This window comes from Cydia fagiglandana, chromosome 1, assembly GCF_963556715.1.
Source record: "Cydia fagiglandana chromosome 1, ilCydFagi1.1, whole genome shotgun sequence".
In the NCBI taxonomy this organism is placed as follows: Eukaryota; Metazoa; Arthropoda; class Insecta; order Lepidoptera; family Tortricidae; genus Cydia; species Cydia fagiglandana.
The window spans coordinates 16,345,061-16,365,804 of record NC_085932.1 but is presented as its reverse complement, the minus strand read 5'-3'; the positions used below and the strand labels follow the sequence as shown (position 1 = coordinate 16,365,804).

Below are 20,744 nucleotides of genomic sequence, written 5' to 3'. Positions count from 1 at the left end.
ACTGTACTTTTCTTACGACAGACAACTAATACTCATCGAGACAATTCTAAAAACCCCTAACGCAATTAGGTTGCGTTGTTTCATCACAGAGTTCCTATGGCCACCTCCTGTCTCCATCAGCAGATCAGTTCGAAAGTACCATATTATTGTATTGTCACCAGAACCACATACAGCTGCCAATTTTCATGACGCTACGATCCTTGGAAGATGGTTAAATTAGTTACCTTAGATTAGATTACATAGTTACATACAGGTCGAGAGTTCATGGCCACCTCCTGTCTACATCATCAGATCAGTTTGACAGTACCATATTATTGTATTGTCATCAAAACTACATACAGCTGCCAATTTTCATGATGCTACGATCCCTGGAAGATGGTTAAATTAGTTACCTTAGATTCCATTACATAGTTAGTTACATACAGGTCGACCTAATAAAAGCTTGTAACAAAAAATAGGATGTTTCATACATTTTGCTGGTCTGATGTTGAAATTTCCTATCATCATCATCACCTCAGCCATAAGATGTCCACCGCTGAACATAGGCCTTCCCCTTGGACCTCCATACGTGCCGGTTGGAAGCGACCCGCATCCTGCGTCTTCCGGCGACCTTAAGGTGGGAGAGTAAATTTGTTTTGCCTTTCGTTCTGGTACATACCTACTGTACATCATGTATAAAAGCCATTAAGTAATGTGATTATCTACATAAAGGGTTATTACAATCCTTAGCACAGTGTCGAGGTGAATATACAATAGGGGTTTCGAGAAAACGAGGAAGACAAAAGCTAACTTACTTAAAAGTATCCACCATATGCAGCGTAATGTCTAACGCCACGCCACCAAGAGTACCTACAGATCCTGGGGGCCTACCGCGAAAACCGAAATTCGCAAATTGCGCGGATCTTTCTCTTTTATTCTCATTAAGACGTAGGTAATTAGAGTGTCGGAGAAAAATGCCCGCAATTGACTACGTTCGATTTTCGCGGTTATAGCCTTGATCAATTACTACTACTACTTTTTTAAAATACCCTAGGCTAGTTTGGTAGGTATTTAGATACGTGACTAACTAGCTACCTAAAAGCGTTAAGTTCAGCGAAGTCGGGAGCTAAGTGTTTGTCTCGGGCGAAATTACGTTTTATTGGCTCTCGAATCTATGGATGGGTAAGGTAAGGGTAGTTCAAACCTTAACCGTCGCTGGATTTGATTACGAGAGAAGGTTAGGGGTCGGGTTTGTTCACCTAATGACCTTTGCTCCTCTCAGCGCTCGGCTGCTGTTAATTATATTTTGCAGGTTAGCTTTTGTCCGCGTCTGCGTCTCTAGGGCATCGTTTGTCACGGTCCCAACATTTTTTAAATGTCGTGATCGGCGACCCTTACTGAGTGAATATTTATTTTTAATGGAACATGTCACACTTATTTTGGATTTAGTTCATGGTATTTATATGTTTACTACAAAATACCAATTTGTATGATTTTCATCTTATTTTGATATGACCTTGAGTCATGGCACCAGCCATCTCACGCCCACGCCATCTCACCCAATATGTGGGAGCGAGATGCCTCATACTCCACATTGCATTTCGTTAGCACTACTACTGGATAGTCAGCGTGAACAACTAACAAATGAAATTCAATATGAATGAATGAAAACCATGTCCGATTGTTACGAGTATACCATAATCGGCCTCTGGTATTTAAACTATGAGGCAAATTTTGATACAGCAACTTTTTTTAAGATAGTAAGCTTACTACTTACCATGAGTTTAATACATGGCAAAATGAAAATCTAAAAGTGACATAAGCTTGTTTACATTGATTCTGTGGAAATCATAATCAGATGTAGATGGGACGGTACTTCCGGTTCGAGCTCCATCTTGATAGTCACGCGTACTGATAATTCCTTGTTTTATTGCTCATTAAGTGTAATATTATCGATAACTTACAGGAAACTAAATGTCGCAGTGTGCAGTGAATGGAGCATTAATCTTGGTTTATTGCTCATTAATATTTTTTAAAGTATTTTATCGATACCTAGCTTATTATACAGTAAACTTGATGTCGTAGTGTCACAGAATAAAAAATAGTAGGGGAAGGGGGGCAAGACAGGGTAGTTAAGGTTTGACGCCCAATTAAACTAACCGTATTGTATTTTAAGGATTCGTTTTATTTTAACAATCATCTTTGGTAATCAGTCTTCATTATTAAAGTTTTTTTAAGAATCTATTTATCATATTAAAATTTCAAAAAATTAATAACTAGAAAAAGTCCTTTCTCCCCATCTTGTCCCATGCATGGGGCGAGATGGGGCACCCGTATGGGTAAGATGGGGTACATAACAAAACCACTTATTGCTTGATTTTATTTTATTTTATCTATCGATTGATTTCTATGTGAACTTTCACGAACTACCTTTACTTTTCGTTCCAATGGTATCTGTGGGGCTGAAAATGTTTTGGCTGCTATTTTATAGCCCATTTTTTCTCCCACCAAAGCTTCCACCGCATTTTGCCTTAGTAGTTTTTTTTAAAAGTTTCTCACCATGCTAGAAAAAGATAAAGCATTTTTATTCGTCTGATATGAGTAATTCAAAATGGTATGCTCAATGGGTACCTACCCCATCTTATCCCTAACTATGGTACCCCGTTATGCCCCCCCCCCCACAGGTCTTTTTGAATAAACAAATACTGTGTAAAAGCATTGTGCAATACACAGAAAAACAAGTTCTTACCTGTTAGCGAAGATATTATCAAATGTGGATAACTTTAAGTCTTGTCTAAAATGAGGTTACTTAAGTACACGTACACGCTCTACATTATATGAAGAAATCACTAGATATTTGCAAAAAACAGTTTTTTCCGAAAATAAAATAAACCGCGTGTTATAGTTGTTTATGCACTTCGCCTACTAATGGACAACATATCGGCGCGACGTCAGGTGGTAACACGCACATCGCACCTGATTAGTTAATTAGGGTTCCGTACCCAAAGGGTAAAACGGGACCCTATTACTAAGACTTCGCTGTCCGTCCGTCCGTCCGTCCGTCCGTCCGTCCGTCTGTCACCAGGCTGTATCTCACGAACCGTGATAGCTAGACAGTTGAAATTTTCACAGATGATGTATTTCTGTTGTCGCTATAACAACAAATAGTAAAAACAGAATAAAACAAAGATTTAAATGGGGCTCCCATACAACAAACGTGATTTTTGACCAAAGTTAAGCAACGTCGGGAGTGGTCAGTACTTGGATGGGTGACCGTTTTTTTTTTGTTTTTTTCAGGGCTCGGAACCGGTATTTTTTTAAAACCCCGAATTAGCCCAATATTTTGAATTATTTTATGCTCTTTACGTAGGACTGAATCATGTATTTAGGTAACAACTTTGTGTTATTAGATTGTCCCATTAAAAATGAAATAATAAACCAAAGAACGAAAAAGAACGTAATAATACCGGTATTTTTGTATGGAGCAAATACCGGTTTCCGACCCCTGGTTTTTTTTTTTGCATTATGGTACGGAACCCGTCGTGCGCGAGTCCGACTCGCACTTGCCCGGTTTATTTGTTTATTCGTGATTTAAGCCGCTTGCCCCGTCTTGCCCGCCACCCCTTCCCCTACTACCGTACAGTAAGGACACTTCCTACAAAACCTCCTACAAAATTGGGTACTTTCCTCTACTTAAAATAAATTATTTCACGCTGCACGAAATAAAACGCCAGATAATTATTAGAAAAATCCATCCAGCGGGGCAATGCGGCCAGCCTTCTGGGCACCCTAACGAACGATTACGACTTAGGTAATTTTTTTATTTATATAAGTGTTTTTGTTATATTTAATAAATCGTATTGAAATATAAAAAAAACCTACTTTTTATATCGAGTGAGACCGTGACGTCACTATGGTAACAGCACCAGTCATGGGACACTTAAGAGGAAATTTGGAGTATTTGTGATATTTCCCTAATACATGTAAATGGTCTACCGCTTAGCGTGTTAAAAGATGAATGTCCTATCCGTCTTTCATGTTTCAGGCGTGTTGTATACTGCAATGAGTTTCCACATACTTAACAAATTAAAACTATGCTTTTTTTCTCCAGTCATGGACACTAAAGCTCCAGTAATGGGCCACCTATAATGGACCATGCTCTATCAGTATAAAATATTGAAATAGGTCATCAGATCAGGTCCATCCGATTTGCATACTTAATTACGAATACAAAATTTCAACTCAATCGGAAATCGGAAGTGGCTCAAATTCAGTTACCAAGATTTGACCCACACTAACTAAACAGGGCAAGTTAAATTAAAGTTTAGAAAAACGATATTAATTTATCCGAAGTCCGAGCATACACATACAGGTTGACATATTTCGTAACTACATTTTACTTCTGTATTGTATAAACATGACATTATGGCATGGTAAGCGTCATTATGGAAATTGTCCCATCATAGGAGGTATGCAGTTTTAAGAGATAAGATAAGATAAGAGATCTTTATTTGCATACCATAGTACAGATGTTATATACATGGACCCTGGAAAGTAGGTCAAGAAATGAATGCTCAAAAAACGTTGTAGAGGGAAATGCTAGGAACACAATTTTTGACTCCGTAACTTTGTTTGGACTAGTTAGGAGGTGAACATATCAAAAGTCCCCGGCTGTAGCCCCGCTGCTGGGGGGTAGAGGGGGGTAAGAAGGTCGAATTTTTCGGTTTTTCATTGATATCTTGGAAACTTTGCGTCTTAGCGACATGACTACTAAGACAAACCGAAAGCTGATAAAATTAGTTACAAGTTTTATCCAGTCAAGTTTTTCGATATCATGAATAGTTTTTGAGATACCCGCTCTTGAAAGTTTATGTATGTATGTATGTATGTATGTCACTTTATTGCACATAAACAGGTTTACATAAAATGGACAAAAACAAAACAAAAATAAAAATGTTATGTACAAAGGCGAACTTATCCCTAAAAGGGATCTCTTCCAGCTAACCTTTGAGAAAATGCGAAAGGATCAGAGATACTAACAGGTGAAAGACAATTTAATATGGACAAATAGCACTATGAGAATTTTGGATACACATAAAGGACGACGAGAGCAAATAAGCACTTAAAGAAAAAAAAAAAACAGTACTAGGTAGATATTAATAAATAGTATAAATACGCATAAACTATAAACATACCTATACATATATATACTTAGACATATACTTACATAAAATACACATATACATATATGTATACATAAACATATAACCTATATATAAATATATATATATATATATACATATAAAGTTTATTTAGGGATTTAAATTTTATCTTGATATCTACGTCAGTGAAGCTGTTAGGCCATGTTTGGTATCATTTTCGTATAAATCGGGGGTGCTGAATTCATTTATGGTATCACATTGTCACTATTCCGAAGTAAAACCAAAATTTTTTTGGAAGTTTGTATGGGGACTCAATAACCGCCGAACCGGTTTAGATGAAATTTAGGACGGAATACATCTGTGATTTAGATGAAAATGATACCATACATGACTTCAAACCTTACCCTGAGCAGTATTAACCTCAGGAATTCAGTTTCGTCGACGAAGTTGAATTCCCCCCATACTCCATTTCACAACTTTAAAGGATGATTATTGAGATAAAAAGTATCTTATGTCCTGTCTTGGGACTCGAAATATCTGTATACCAAATTTCAATTAAATCGGTTGAGCGGTTTAAGCGTGAAGAGGAATTTAAAAAAAAAGATATTTGTTTAAAGTTTATATGTTTTTTCTTAGGAATGGTGTCAATGTGATACCAAAACTGAATTCAGCACCCCCGATTTATACGAAAATGATACCAAACACGGTCTAGCAGCGTCACTAATGTAGATATCAAGATAAAATTGAAAGCCCTAAATAAACTTTCAAGAGCGGATATCTCAAAAACTATTCAAGATATCGAAAAACTTGACTGAATAAAACTTGTAACAAATTTTATCAGCTTTTGGTTTGTCTTAGTAGTCATGTCGCTAAGACGCAAAGTTTCCAAGATATAAGTGAAAAACCGAAAAATGAGACCTTCTTTCCCCCCTCTACCCCCCAGCACCGGGGCTACGGCCGGGGACTTTTGATATGTTCACCTCCTAACTAGTCCAAACAAAGTTACGTAGTCAAAAATTGTGTTCCTAGCATTTCCCTCTATAACTTCTTATTGCTTGGCCTAAAGGGTGTAGCAAAAATTGGTGGTTAACAATTTCATAGTATTGGTTATTATTACTACTGACTTATACTTACGTTCGATACTTTATACATTTTCTAAATTGCACTTCTCTTTAAAGTAATACTTATACATTTCTAAATTGCACTTTTAAGTTTAACAGCCTCTTCTAATGAATACTTGAATCTTATTACCTATTATAGACAAGGATTACTACATTATGTTATAAGTACCTACTTATTACTGTTTGTATTAATATAAAATATGTTATAATATAATACATGTGAAACGGTTTTAGAATTTGGTTAATAATGTATTATTTATTATTTTCATGTTCATTTTATACAAATAAAACTGCAAATTATAGCAAACATTGTTTTTTGTTTTTTAGGGTTCCGTACCTCAAAAGGAAAAAACGGAACCCTTATAGGATCACTCATGCGTCTGCCTGTCTGTCCGTCTGTCACAGCCTATTTTTTCGGAAACTACTGGACCAATTAAGTTGAAATGTGTACCAAACACATATGTAAATTAGTGACCCAAAGATGCACATGTTCTTTTTATAATTATAAAATACATAGGTTCGAAGTTATTTAAGCAAATAGCCATAAAATCCCCCTTTATTGGTAACATTCCATTTCTAACCGCAGCTGCACTACTATACCGGTACTGAACGCGTCGCTGTCAATTTCCATAGTAAAAGGAACAGTAATGCAGCTGTCGTTGGAAATGGACTGTCACCTTATCTCCGAAACAACTGGGTTTAAAATGTTGAAAAAAAATACACAAAATAGTTCTTTACAATCTTTACCTTTAGATGACAGGAAAACCTATTAGAAATGTACAGTCAAGCGTGAGTCGGACTTTTGTACGGAACCCTAGAAACTTGGCCGGTTTTTTTTTTATAGGCGTAGTGGCAGAGTGTTATTACGAGCCATAAAGCAAATACTGCCTCTAGTTTTTTAATGGATGAATACCACGATGCTGTGTCACAAATATCTGTGAAATGAAAATAAAAAAAGAGGACTTTGCCGGCCTAGGCCTGCAAGATTTGTATGAAATTCCATTAACGACCTCTTGTCCTAGCCGCACCTGAAACGTCATACTTCGCAGCCTATTATAAGGAACATAACATCAATATTTCATTGCATGTTGGAGAAAAAATCTATTCAGTAGTTTTTGAGTTTATCGCGAACAAACATACATACAAACAAACACATAAAACAGACAAACGCGGCGGGGGACTTTGTTTTATAAGGTGAAGTGGTAAATACATAAAAGTATCAAACAGGAGGCGATGACTAAATTTATAAAATTTTAATACGTGTTTCTTCAACCCACCAACGGAGCGGCAGCTGACGTCCAAGAGAGTTCATCATACAGCGGTTAAACAACTACACGGGCTATCGCCCGGGAGGCGATTGGTCATGGAAATCGGCAGTTAACTACAAAAAAAACTAACTACATAGCTACATACCTATATAATAAGAGTTCTAGTTGATTGTGGAACCCAAGTAAAAGCCATTCTAGGCTGTAGTAAAGAAATATAACATAAAAATGACTCATGGTTTTATCGTCATTCATTGCAATAGTATAAAGCCTGACAAATAGCTAACCAAGTACTTAGTATGAGTGTAATCGTACCATAAGTAGGTAATTAAATAAGTATCTACGAGTATATAGTGAGACTGCCATATGAAAAAATCGCTAGGTACTGGTTTTTCTTAACAACAACATAATTGAAGTATGTATAATATTATACGTACATATTACATTTTGAATATTGTGTCCTGATTTGCATACTTACATTAAATATGAGTTCAACTACGAGTGAGTGTACATCGGTAGCAGGTTTTTTTGAGGGAAAATCTGTTTTTATAACCGGAGTAACAGGGTTTCTCGGAAAGGTGAGTGTTGTTCAAAATTATTATTATTACCTTAATACTATGTCTGTAACCTACCTTGCTCTTGTTACTAAGGTTTAAAGTTGTATTTTACTTTCTGTGTACGTATTTTTAAGTTTATGGTGCACAATAAAGAATATTTATCTACTTAATTGTACTGAAAAGTTCGTCAAATTCGAAGAATGAATGTTTGGTTGAAATAGTTGTGTTAATTTGTAGGCACTCTTGGAAAAGCTGCTGTACAGCTGCAATGGCATTGACAAGATCTACGTTTTGTTGCGCCCTAAAAAAGGACTCAGTCCTACCGAAAGAGTACAGAACATTTGTAATAGCTTAGTAAGTATACAAAGCAATAGAGCTACTTTCACTTTTCTTGGATTATCAGCTATTATACCTATCTTGTTATACTGCAAGCATTCCGTGATAACGCACTCTCGTGGAGTCTAAACAATTTGCTATTTTCAAGGTACATTTATTTAATTTTCAGGTATTTCAAAGGTTAAAGAGCAACAGACCGGAAGATCTAAACAAAGTCATCCCCGTGACTGGGGACCTGAGTGCACCCGGCTTAGGTCTCAGCGCAAAAGACGAAGAGGCTTTGCTCAATAACGTAAATATTATCCGTGCGCTTTAAGTAATTTTAATTTATTCTACTATACTACTAAAAAAATTGCGGTTTACGATTTATGAAGTATTAAAAAATAAGTGTTCTGTGAACAAAGTTTTGTACGGAACACTAAAAACTGCTTACTAGATCTCGTTCAAACCAATTTTCGGTGGAAATTTTCATGGTAATGCAAATTTGCATACTTATATTTTTTTTAGTTTTATCATTCTCTTATTTTAGAAGTTACAGGGGGGGGGGGGGGGACACATTTTACCACTTTGGAAGTGTCTCTCGAGCAAACTATTCAGTTTAGAAAAAAATGATATTAGAAACCTCAATACCATTTTTAAAGACCTATCCATAGATACCCCACACGTGTGAATATGCTTAAAAAATATTTGAGTTAAGTATGGGGAACCCCCAAAATTTATTATTATTATTTAGTGTCTCCTTTTGGGTTTCACGGGCCTATAAATCCCGGACTTTTGATAGGCTTTCGTGGGGATATAGATCCAACACGTAGAGGCCCCTTGGAGAGCTTTAATGTCATGTAGAACGCCTGCTGGAACCCGTTCACAGGCGCAACAATAGACACCCATGAACCGGTCGCAGCAGGCATTGGGACTATTGTAGAAAAAGTGAACAGTATTCCGGTCTATGGATTGATGTTTGGGTGGACAAAGAGACTGGGCTATTGTAAAAGAGGTCCGGACACCTGCCATAACAATGTTAACACCGTCATCGAGGCAGGCGGTGATTCGCCGCTGACTAGATGGGCCCCTGAAACTGCCGTCGCGAAGACGACCAGGAGCAACATCGGTGTGAGCGGCTCAGGGGTGTCGAGAGGTGTGCGCCGCTTTCTACCCAGTGACTGTTAACAGCCACTGTGCCAACTCGCGTCTTATGCATCTTTCACTTACACCCCTGGAGCATATAGCTCTAGCGACTCCTCTTTGGACGGCCAATGAAGGCAAGCCAGAGCTGAGAGTCCTGCGGGTCCCCTTGGGGTGCACTCCGACCGACGAAGACACGCCGGAGACGGAGACCCTGACCAACTCTCGGGAGCACTCGGGTCCGTGGGGTCGTTACTCCCCAACAGCTCGCCACAAGCTGCCCTGCGGGCTTATTATTATTATTATTTGTGAAGCAGGCAGGCAGTTGAAATAACTGATAATGCCTGTATCTAGAGCCATCAATCGAGTTTTCAGTGTTGAGTATTTATTGTTTTTTTTTCTATTTTTGTGTGAAAATCTTAGTGCGGTTTACAGAATACATCTATAGGTACTTGCCAAGTTTCAACAGTATAGTTCTTATAGTTTCGGAAAAAAGTGGCTGTGACATACGGACGGACAGACAGACAGACATGATGAATCCATAAGGGTTCCGTTTTTTGCCATTTGGCTACGGAACCCTAAAAATAAACTAGAGTCAGACCGAGAAAAGTCTGCAGCGATTTTGACAACTCACGCAGTGCAAGTGTCATTTCAAACGTCAAACTTCTATGAAATTATGACGTGTAAATAACACTTGCACTGCGTGGGCTATCATAATCGCCGCAGACTCTTCCTGGTCTAATTGTATGTAATAGGTATGTATGATAGGTGTCGGTGGTATTCCACTCCGCAGCCACGGTGAAATTGAACGGGCCACTCCGAGTCGCTGTAGCCATCAACCTGGAGGGCACCATCAAAGTGCTGGCACTGTGCAAACGCATGCAAAAGATACGTGTAAGGTTTTTTTACTACTTAAGATATTTTTTTTTAATCTGGGAATAATACTTATATAAAAGTATAGCCCGTAAATAGATATAACGAATTTATTATACATATATTTATATACATAATTATCATAATATAAAACCAATGGACTACCTCACGAAAAGTTGCCAAAAACCCGTACCTTGGAACATCCTTTACGCGGACGATGTTGCACTCATCTCAGAGGATATAGACGACCTCCAACACACATTTAACACCTGGATAGATGCACTTGAAAAAAATGGGCTCAAGATTAGTAGAAAGAAAACTGAACATATGTCGTGTGTGTTTGATGGCACTTCCGACGCCAGAAACTTTGAGATCTACATCGGCGCAACAAAAATCCCTACTGTGTGCCAGTTCAAATACTTAGGATCCATTATCAGCAACGATGGCAAGATCGATAAAGATGTCACACATAGAACCACAGTAGGTTGGCAAAAATGGAGAGAACTGACTGGCGTAATATGCGATAAGAAAATGCCAATAAAAGTAAAAGGGAAAATCTATAAAAGTGCAATAAGACCCGCTCTCTTATACGGCTCGGAATGCTGGGCAACATGTAAACAACAAATAAATAAAATGCATGTTACAGAAATGCGCATGTTACGCTGGTCAGGAGGAGTCACACTGTTGGATAAAATCCGTAACGACTTTATTAGAGGGAGTTTCAAAGTCGCACCAATATCTGATAAACTTAAAGAAAATCGTCTCCGGTGGTACGGGCATATTCTACGTCGCCCAGAAGATCATATGGTTAAGATAGCCCTAAATATGCCGACACAAAAACGAGGAAAAGGAAGACCACCTGCCACCTGGCTGACGACAGTCGAAAAAGACATGAAAGATGTAAATACAGACGCTGAAATAGGCAAAAATCGTGGATTATGGAGGAAAAGGACAAGAAAGGCCGACCCCAAGTAAATGGGAAAAGGTCAAGGAGGAAGAAGAAGATCATAATATAAAACCAAAACTAGAACTATTCCTGGGACGAATAGGCTGCCGAACGGGATTACCGACTTAAAACTATAAGTAGAAGTAATTGAATAGGTACCTATATAACTTAATATAAAATTAAACTATGTAGAAGATCGTGCGACATACGTATCTGCCTGTGTATATTTTCAAATTATCTTTTCAGGCATTTGTCTACGTATCGACAGCCTACACTAACACGAATCAGGAAGTGGTGGAGGAGAGGGTTTACCCCCCTCCAGCGAATATCGACGCGGTCTACAAGTTCCTCAAAGAGCACGGCGACGACGAGGAAGCCACCAAGAGATTTCTGAGTACCGTATTAATATTAACCCATCATCATCATCATCTCCTCCTAGCCGTTTTCGGCTACAGCGACTGCTATGCTACAGCTGAGAGCGTCGCTGGTGCGCTCTCAGGTGACTGACGTAGCCAATCCTTGCAGCAAATGTGCGGCCACATTCGCTGCATGTCAGCACCCCTCCGACGTAATTGTACGTGATGGCCACGGGTGGTCTGGCCTTTAGCTCGTCACGCTTAACGTCGAGCTCTGTGCGTCGCCTGGCTTCAAACTCACCCCACCCACCCAACGCTTAAACCCATAATAGTTAGTGAACGGAAATAGTAGATCGGCATTTTGGCACAAGTTATCGGATAAGGGTATATTTGGTATCAGTGCATTCAGTATGATGTCCCGAACACAGAAATATGAGTGAGACAAAATGGTGGGGATAGGAACTGTATCGTAATAACGACTCAATTGAACTCTAGTGGTCATTCTTCTATTAGTTTTTAAATTAGTAAAAATACGCCACAAAACTTTCTAATTAAGGTCTAAAATTCACTGACGATTCCATTTTTCTTTGGGAGATTGTGTTCAATTTGAATTTATTTGTTTTGTCTTTTTTTTCTAATGTTTGGGTTCTCTGTGTTTGCAGATGGACGGCCAAACGCCTACTGTTTCAGCAAATCCCTGGCTGAAGCGTACCTGGTGGAACACCACGGAGATGTGCCCATAGTCATTTTGAGGCCATCTATTGGTAAATAAGATCAAATTTTATTCATTTTCTAAATGCTTCGATTAAAAAAGTACCTAACGTAAATTCACATATTTTTAGTTACCTTTTGACCCTTCTTAATATTTAATTATGTTTTATTACAGTAGTACCAGCGCGTAGTGAACCGCTGGCAGGTTGGGTGGACGCATGGCAAGGCAATACCATGGCCTTGGCTCATGTGGCGAGAGGCTTTCTACGGGTCCTTTTGTGTGACGCGAAACTAGTTGCTGATCTGATTCCGCTGGATTACGTGATCAATATGGCTATCGTGTCCTCCGTTCACTCTAAACAGTAATAGTACCTACAATACCGTACACCGTAGGGGCCGGCACTCATTAACAGTCCGCCGGACGGTATCGGCCTGTCAGTTAGAACAAAATTTTGACAGTTCCGAACAACTGACAGGCCGATACCGTCCGGCGGACTGATAATCAGTGGGCCCCTAAATACGTGACGACCGGTCTGGCCTATAGTTCGTGTTTTTTAGCATTAGAAAGAAGGTAAGCGGTCTTGACATGTCACTTAATGGAAAAATGCTTTTAAAAAATCAGTAACTATTACTTATGAAAGCAGAAGAATATAAATGATCGTATTAGATTCATAATTGTTACATATTTGCCGTGACTTATTTTTAAAACGTGTTTTTCAATTAAGAGACGCATCAAGATTGTTTACCTTTTGTCTAATGCTAAAAAAACGGACTATAGTGGGTAATAGTGACCCTGCCTGCGAAGTGCGAAGCCGATGGTCCCGGGTTCGAATCCTGGTAAGGGCATTTATTTGTGTGATGAACACAAATATTTGTTCCTGAGTCATGGGTGTTTTCTATGTACATATATAAGTATGTAGAGATACACCATTCAAAGTCTGCAGCGGATTTGATAGCCCACGCAGTGCAAGTGTCATATGATACGTCATAATTTCATAGAAGTTTGACGTTTAAAATAACACGTGCACTGCGTGGGCTATCAAATCCGCTGCAGACTTTTCATGGACTGACTCTATTTATCTATATACCTAAGTGTGTATATCCTCGCCTAGCACCTAGCCATAGTAAAAGCTTTGCTTAGTTTGGGGCTAGGTTGATCTGTGTTAGATGTCCCCCTAATATTTATTTATATATTTTATTTATTTATTACGACACAAGTGCGAATTACCTATTCGCACGTGTAACGTACAACGTTTTACAGTACATATGGCTAAAAAGGGCCCTTTAAATTTTCGACGCTCTTGCCAATAGCCATGTCAGATAAACGTCAGTCCATACAAAAGTGTGCACAATCCGGTTGTTAGAGTTAGACCAAGAAATGTCTGTAGCAATTTTGATAGCCCACACAGTGCAAATGTTATTTTTACGTCATAATTTCATAGAAGTTTGTCGTTTAAAATGACACTTGCACTGCGTGGGCTATCAAAATCGCTGCAGACTTTTCTTGGTCTAGCTCTAAATACTCTAAGGCTCCTGTCACTATACCACCCCTGACTCCTCTTCATCCGCGAACCAAACCTAAGGCCGCTTGTAGACGTCCGGTGTTTTCGCCGGACAGTGGACCGTGTTACGCGACTACGTCCAGTTTTGTATGCGGCTACCGACACGGATCGGACAATTGGCCGGTGAAAACACCGCCTACAAGCGGCCTAACGAGACGACTGAGCTAAGCGGTAGCCATGACTAATATTTATACATAAGTATTATCTCGGCGTATTCTGATTTAAATAACAGGTTAAGTATTAGATCTGGTTTGAACTGTCAGTGTCAAAAAAGAAACTTCTTCAACTAAAACGTCACTTTTGACAGTGACAAATCAGATTCATATTTAATACAGATCGAATCTTAATATATTATAAAAATCAGAATACGGCCGTTACATAAAATTTAACATTGATACCAATCCGCTCCATGCTGCTAAGCCTTCAGACTAATAACTGTCTCAGTTAAGCGATGACCAGTGCCCTGTTTATCAAAAGCTTATGACTTTTAATACAAGTGGAAGTCCCTTTCTAACAAAAGCTGTCAAAAAGGGACTTCCACTTGTATTACAAGTTACAAGCTTTTGATAAACAGGGCACTGTACCTATTTGTAACATTTTAGAGGCGAGGTGTTGGTCTACAATTGCTGTACAAGCGAAGTCAACCCAATCACATGGAGAACGATGTTTGAATTATTTCTCAAGGCGAGCAAGGCAGATAATTTTCGTAAGTTTTTAAAAGCAAATAAATTGAAAGTATAGTTTATATACAAAATAAAAGAAAATTAAAACAAAATTAAAATAAATAAATTTCATCTTAATTCATGATAAGACCATATTATTAGTGCGCGATTACGGAATATGAAAATTACTGACTAACCTACATATTCATAAAACTTTTCAAGCCTCAATTACCTAGTTATGATTTCTCCCTTTCTCACAAATATATAAGTCAAAATGCCAGACTAAGACAAACGTTATAATAGCTAAAATTGAGGTGTGTGGCACGTTTATGAATATATACGTATGTGGACTAACAATTTTAGATGCTGTTTTTGAGGTCCATTAGTTAAAGTTCTTAAAAGGTGTGTGTGTGTGCTTGTACCAGAGTGCGCTATGACTTGACAATCTTGACATTGTCCACTTTGATTAGTAAGCACTTTGCAAAACCAATGGAATAAAAGGTTTTTTTTTTCAGATAAGTTGCCTTTCCCGGGAGCAGTGATGACCAGATCCCGTGTAAAGTTTGCAGTAGGCAGTTTCTGCCTTCACACTGTTCCAGCTTATGCCTTGGACGCGTGGCGAACGGTCAAAAGGAAACGGAACAAGTGCGTCACACTAGACTAGGCGAAAAACTTGGTTCTTTTGGTTGACGAGGAAATGCGTTACATCGAACAAGTTAACGCAGAAAGAACTACTTGTTAAAAATTATGTAATGCTATTAACATTAGGAATCATTTAGCTGAGTAAGGCAGATTGGTTACTGGTGGAGTCCCACCAGGTAACCCGTTACAGTTCAATTAGGTACTAATACGATACAGTCTACGGACCACATTTACCAGAACTGTGGGCCTAGCACAAGACGAGTGCGGCAGTATCTCCCCCGCGAGATAAACTACCTGTCCCTCTTGAGAAAAAGATTAGTAGGTAGTCTATATCGCAGCCATCGCAGGTGAGATAGGCGCCACACTGCATCTGATTCGCTCCGACGTGTGTTGGTTTTTTAGGGATATTTTTTTATCTTGTGAACCAGTATCTTATTTATATTTTGTGAAAGTCATTTCATACGAGTAATATGATACCTTTCTTGAAATATTCGTAGAAACTAGACTGAAATTTTCTCTAGTGAAATTTCCTTCATTATTTAACTCTATCCGATGTAGGTACTTCCACGAGTACAATGAAGCTGATCCATTGGATGCTTGGCTCCAGAAGATTGTAATATAACACAGCATTTATTTGTAGGTACATTCGGCTCAGCAAACAGATGTACATCCTCCGGGATTTCAGCGCGTTCTTCACGACGCACCGCTGGGTGATGCGCAGCGGCGGCGCGTGCGCGCTTGCGGAGGCGCTGAGCGACACCGACGCGCGCCTCTTCCCCTGCCACCCCGCGCATGTGCACTGGCCCTCCTACATGCCCGTCTACTACAGGGGCGTCAATGAGTTTTTATTTGGTGGCAAAAATTAACGTGTTTGCTAGGATGTTTGAGCTGATCAAAGTTAAATTACTGATAATTTATTTAAAAACCGAAATAAATGTCATACTTATACATATATGAAGTAAAAACTTTTTACAAAAAAAAGAAAACCGACTTCAAAAAGGATGAAATAAAATATTATCCTTTTTAAGTCTATGCGTTACCAACTGATATGTTTGAAGTCGGTGCCAAGTCAACTTTTGAAGCATACCATGATTTTGTTGCGATTCGATAAGGATGTACGTTGGATTGCTTTACACGACGACAATGAACGTACTTTCTGTAGGTACAGTCGACGTTCAAAATATGTTTACACTTTTCGTCTTATTACAAAGGAGTAAGGTGCAAAAGTGTTAACATATCTTTGACGTCGACTATACGCCCCGCCACTGACCCAATCCCTCAACCCCCCCCCCCGATCACTCAACCTCACAGCGCATCAACCCCTGATCCATGTACCTCTCGGCCCTGAACCAGCACCCCTTCAACCACCATTACCCGACCTCTTAATCCCCGACCCCTTAACTCCTAACCCTAACCCCCGATCAGTAGGCTTACCAGCTTACCAAGAGTTTGACATTGATTTATTCGCTAGCGTGTGTGTAACTTACTTTCTTTGCATCTCGCTCGTACTGGCATATTAGTGCGAGCGAGATGCAAAAAAAGTAAGTTACGAAGACGTTAGCGTCGCTAACTTAGCGAATATGTCAATGTCAAACTCGTGGTAAGGCTACACTTGCACTACATCAAATTGGCGGTGTTCGGAAGCAAATGCTCGAGTTACTAGAAAATACCGAAATCACTTTACACGTGCCTTTAAAAACTGAGGAGTTCCCTCAATTCCTCATGGATTCCATCATCAGACCAGAACCAAAAATAATACGGAAACACCTTGGAGGCAACTCCTTCCAAACAAAAAAAGAATTACTCAAATCGGATCACAGGTGCCGGAGTAATCGCTGAACATACTACATTTAAAAAATCATCATCATTATCATCAAAACAATCATCATCATCAGGTCTATTTCATCAAAGTGGTGGTTTTCGGGAGAAAATGCTCGAGTTGCTTAAGAAAACACCCAAATCACCATGCATGTGCCTTTAAAAATTGAGGAGTTCCCTCAATTCCTCATGGATCCCATCATCAGAACAGAACGAAATTAAAATGGGACCAACTCGAAGGTAGCTCCTTTCAAACAAAAAAAGAATTACTCAAATCGAACTACGGATGTCGGAGTAATCGGTGAAGGTACATAGAAAAAAAAATTGCCACAACCGAATACAGAACCTCCTCCTTCTATGAAATGGAAGTCGGTTAAAAAGTGATTAAGGCCTCCAGTGCCCAGGGCTGGGATTGAACCAGCGTCTTCTGCAATCGCAGCAGATGCCTAAGCCCCCGGCCCCGAATAAACTCGGGTGATTTATATGAAATAAAGTATTTTGTATTTGTAATTGTAAAATGTATTAAAACTGACCAAAGTTATCTGGGAAAATTGAGCTTTCTTTCTTTTTAACCGACTTCAAACTTATCGACATTTGCGTTACCGTCTGCGTGAACTCGATCGCATTGCCTCTCTATCGCACCAATCCATTAGTATGAGCGAGATGGACTGCGACCAAGTTTACGCAGTCGCTAACGTAGACGTCAAGTGTCAACTCGTGGTACCGCTACTAATGGGTCATATACCCCATATAGTAAAAAACCCGAAGTCTTACGTTAAAAAGTTACTCGACAAGTTAGATTAGACCAGTGGTGGGCAAACTTCCTTCATGGGTGACCAGAAAGTTTAGGAAAATTTAAGTGGAGGGCCAGAATTGGAGCCGAAAGGTCATTGGGCGTTTTTGACCCACTTTATGAATTTTCGCGTACAGAGACCAAACTAGTTTTAAAATAGAGAATTTAATCTCACTTTTCTAAATATATGTAATTTTTTTTTATGTATCACCCGGCAGAAAAAAGTTATTCAAGGGTACGAGATAGTGTTATTAATGTTTTTACTTTCAGCATTGTGCAAAAGTGTGGTTCATGCAGCATGAGAAACGTTTTATAGCATAATGGCATATGAAATGTTGTCAATTGCAGTTGTTGCCGGGGTGGTCACCTCTGCAGTTTCTGCAGATGGCCTTCTGGTCTAGAGGTCGCCTGCATTGGCTGGCCCAGTGTGATTCGGCGCAGCGAACGCAGGCGAGCTGTCTGTGACATCCATGTGATGAGTGCCGGAAGCCCTGGCAGCGGTGACATTGCGCGGACCCCTTCTTTCCGCGCCATGCCTCCACCTTGACACTCCTCATGTGGAGAAGCACCGACATCCCGTATTAGATGCCCATGTGCAGCCCGGGCGGCCTCCTCTTGCGTCTATCCGTTTGGCGTGTTTGGGGTGGTCCAGCTTCTCCAGGGGTTCCTTGATATCTTTAATCGGTGTGAAGGAGGGGAGACCCCTGCGGTACTCCGCCTCGGAGCGGAGCTCGAAGAATATCCCAGCCCCCAGCGGTGTGGTGAATGGTGACTTTATTTCGCGCCTGCTGCCTTTTTAGACGAATTAACAATTGATTTTGATCAAGCAGAATTAAAAATATTGTATTTTTAGAACTGGATTTTATTTTTGTTCCTCTTAATATTGAACAATATAACAACAGCAACGCAATATAACAGCAGCTATTCAGAGTAATTTTGAAATAATTCCAATAGTTTTGACTTAATTCATTGCAAAAATGCTATAATGATATGAAATGATTTTTATTTCTTTCTCAATTCTCCCATGGTTTGCAAGAATGCGACTCATATTTACCACTGAGTAGTAGATACATTTACCTACATACCTAGCCCTATTTCGTTTGTGTACGCTGTGGGTCATATGTCCGAACAAAACGCCCAATAACCTTTATTTTGATTTGCGATAATCGTGGGCCAATGCCATATACCACCATATACTAATTATTTCATAGGACCGGCGGCGGGCCAGATAAAATCCATTCGCGGGCCGAAGCTGGCTCGCGGGCCGTACTTTCCCACCACTGGATTAGACCGTTATTATCTGCACGACAAAGCAAACCCTTACAGTACAAGGGACATTAGAGCTAACCGCTGCTATCCTATTGCTGGTGGAAAGGGTTGGCGGTCTAAAAACTGACTGATATATTGTGGGTCATCTCAATGGTTATTTCGTTTGCCGTAGTTGCCATTACCGTAGTCAACATTTGTACAGATTACCTATTTATATTAGTGCTCTATCAGACTTAATTAAGTCCATTAGAATTAATTATAGTTTGTCAAAGGACTGTCTCATTTCAATCATAGCTTGAGAGAATCATACTGTGTCTTACACTAGTACTAGCACCCAAAAGAAAAGGATGAGTATAATTTTCCTGGTTCTTACTGACTGACAACTTGGTTTGACCAACTATAAATCATAATGCACAAACAGATATATTCTACGAGTACCTAAGTGATTGACGAAAACGATGCTATGTGGATGATACATTTGTGCGAGCTGATTAAGCATTAGACGGAGAGCCAGTCCTGAAAAAATGTATAGTCAATTGCAGAGAAAGGGGTACCATCCATAGAAGTTTGTATGCAAAAGTGCTAAGCTAAATAGCATTGCTGACTGAACATGATAATGGGAATGTATTGTCCTTATTACTGGATCCAGATGTCAGAATGACAGGATAGCAAAACTCTTCTGTTGGAAAAAAGAACGTGTAAAAAATGGAAGGAGGTATTTTATTTGGCCAATGGCCAACTTATTCTAATAAAAAATGTCTGGTATAAAAAATATGGTAGAGAGACGTGTAAGAACTGTTTTATATTAGCTGTGCGATTTGTTCTGTGTCCTATTCACTGGCCAACCATTAAATTTTGTACGAGCGAGCCCGGTGTCCGATTATGCTATGATAAATTTGATGTTAGCCGGCGCTCAACCAGGGCACCGGTTGACAAATGGCTCTGCGATTGTAACGCTACGTCTTACGTAGGCGAACAACGCGCGAACGCGGCGCGGCGCGGCGCGGCGAAATCAATCCTTTGAGGCCCATAGAAGTGTCCTACGTAAGCGATCTCGTTGCGAACGCGGTGCGGCGCGATTTGCACGCGAATGTCAGGCGGCGCGGCGCGGCGCGGCGCGGCGGCGGCCGCTTTCGCCGCGCCGCGCCGCGCCGCGTTCGCGCGTTGTTCGCCTACGTAAGACGTAGCGTAACAAATTCAATACGAATTTCCGTTGCAATTGTAGCATTGTTGTTTGAAGCCTTAACGTAAGCTTTATTTAACGTGAAACGACATGTCGAGCATTACTAGCCCAGCCACTCGCTTTGAAGATACGTATCTATTAGTCTCAAACCCGGTGGGTCGGAGCCATAGATATAGGATTAAATAATAATTAAAGAAAGAAGATTATTATATGTCAGTGGCCAAAGCAAATTTGAGTTCCATAAATTTCTTTCGGTATGCTAATAAAGCCATATAACAAGCATATAACATATATTATATACACTGAGAGAAAAGTACAACAAAAATACACTTAATCCGGGGACAAGGAGAGTTAACTAATAGGAATAAATTGACTTTTGCAATTTCT

At 39.6% G+C, this 20,744-nt stretch overlaps 2 protein-coding genes across 2 annotated transcripts in view; one reads left to right on the top strand and one right to left on the bottom strand.

Annotated features, from left to right (window-relative positions):
- The window catches only part of LOC134664190 (gamma-aminobutyric acid type B receptor subunit 2), a 179,607-nt gene that overhangs the window by 50,684 nt on the left and 108,179 nt on the right, over window positions 1–20,744 (bottom strand). The window lies entirely within an intron of this gene.
- On the top strand, window positions 7,880–16,230 carry LOC134665864 (putative fatty acyl-CoA reductase CG5065). Its single transcript, XM_063522900.1, has 10 exons — window positions 7,880–8,105; window positions 8,322–8,438; window positions 8,590–8,712; window positions 10,311–10,436; window positions 11,608–11,755; window positions 12,380–12,481; window positions 12,604–12,790; window positions 14,593–14,696; window positions 15,168–15,297; window positions 15,935–16,230. The coding sequence occupies exons 1-10, from the start codon at window positions 8,013–8,015 to the stop codon at window positions 16,158–16,160; spliced, it is 1,356 nt and encodes a 451-aa protein (XP_063378970.1). The 5' UTR covers window positions 7,880–8,012; the 3' UTR covers window positions 16,161–16,230.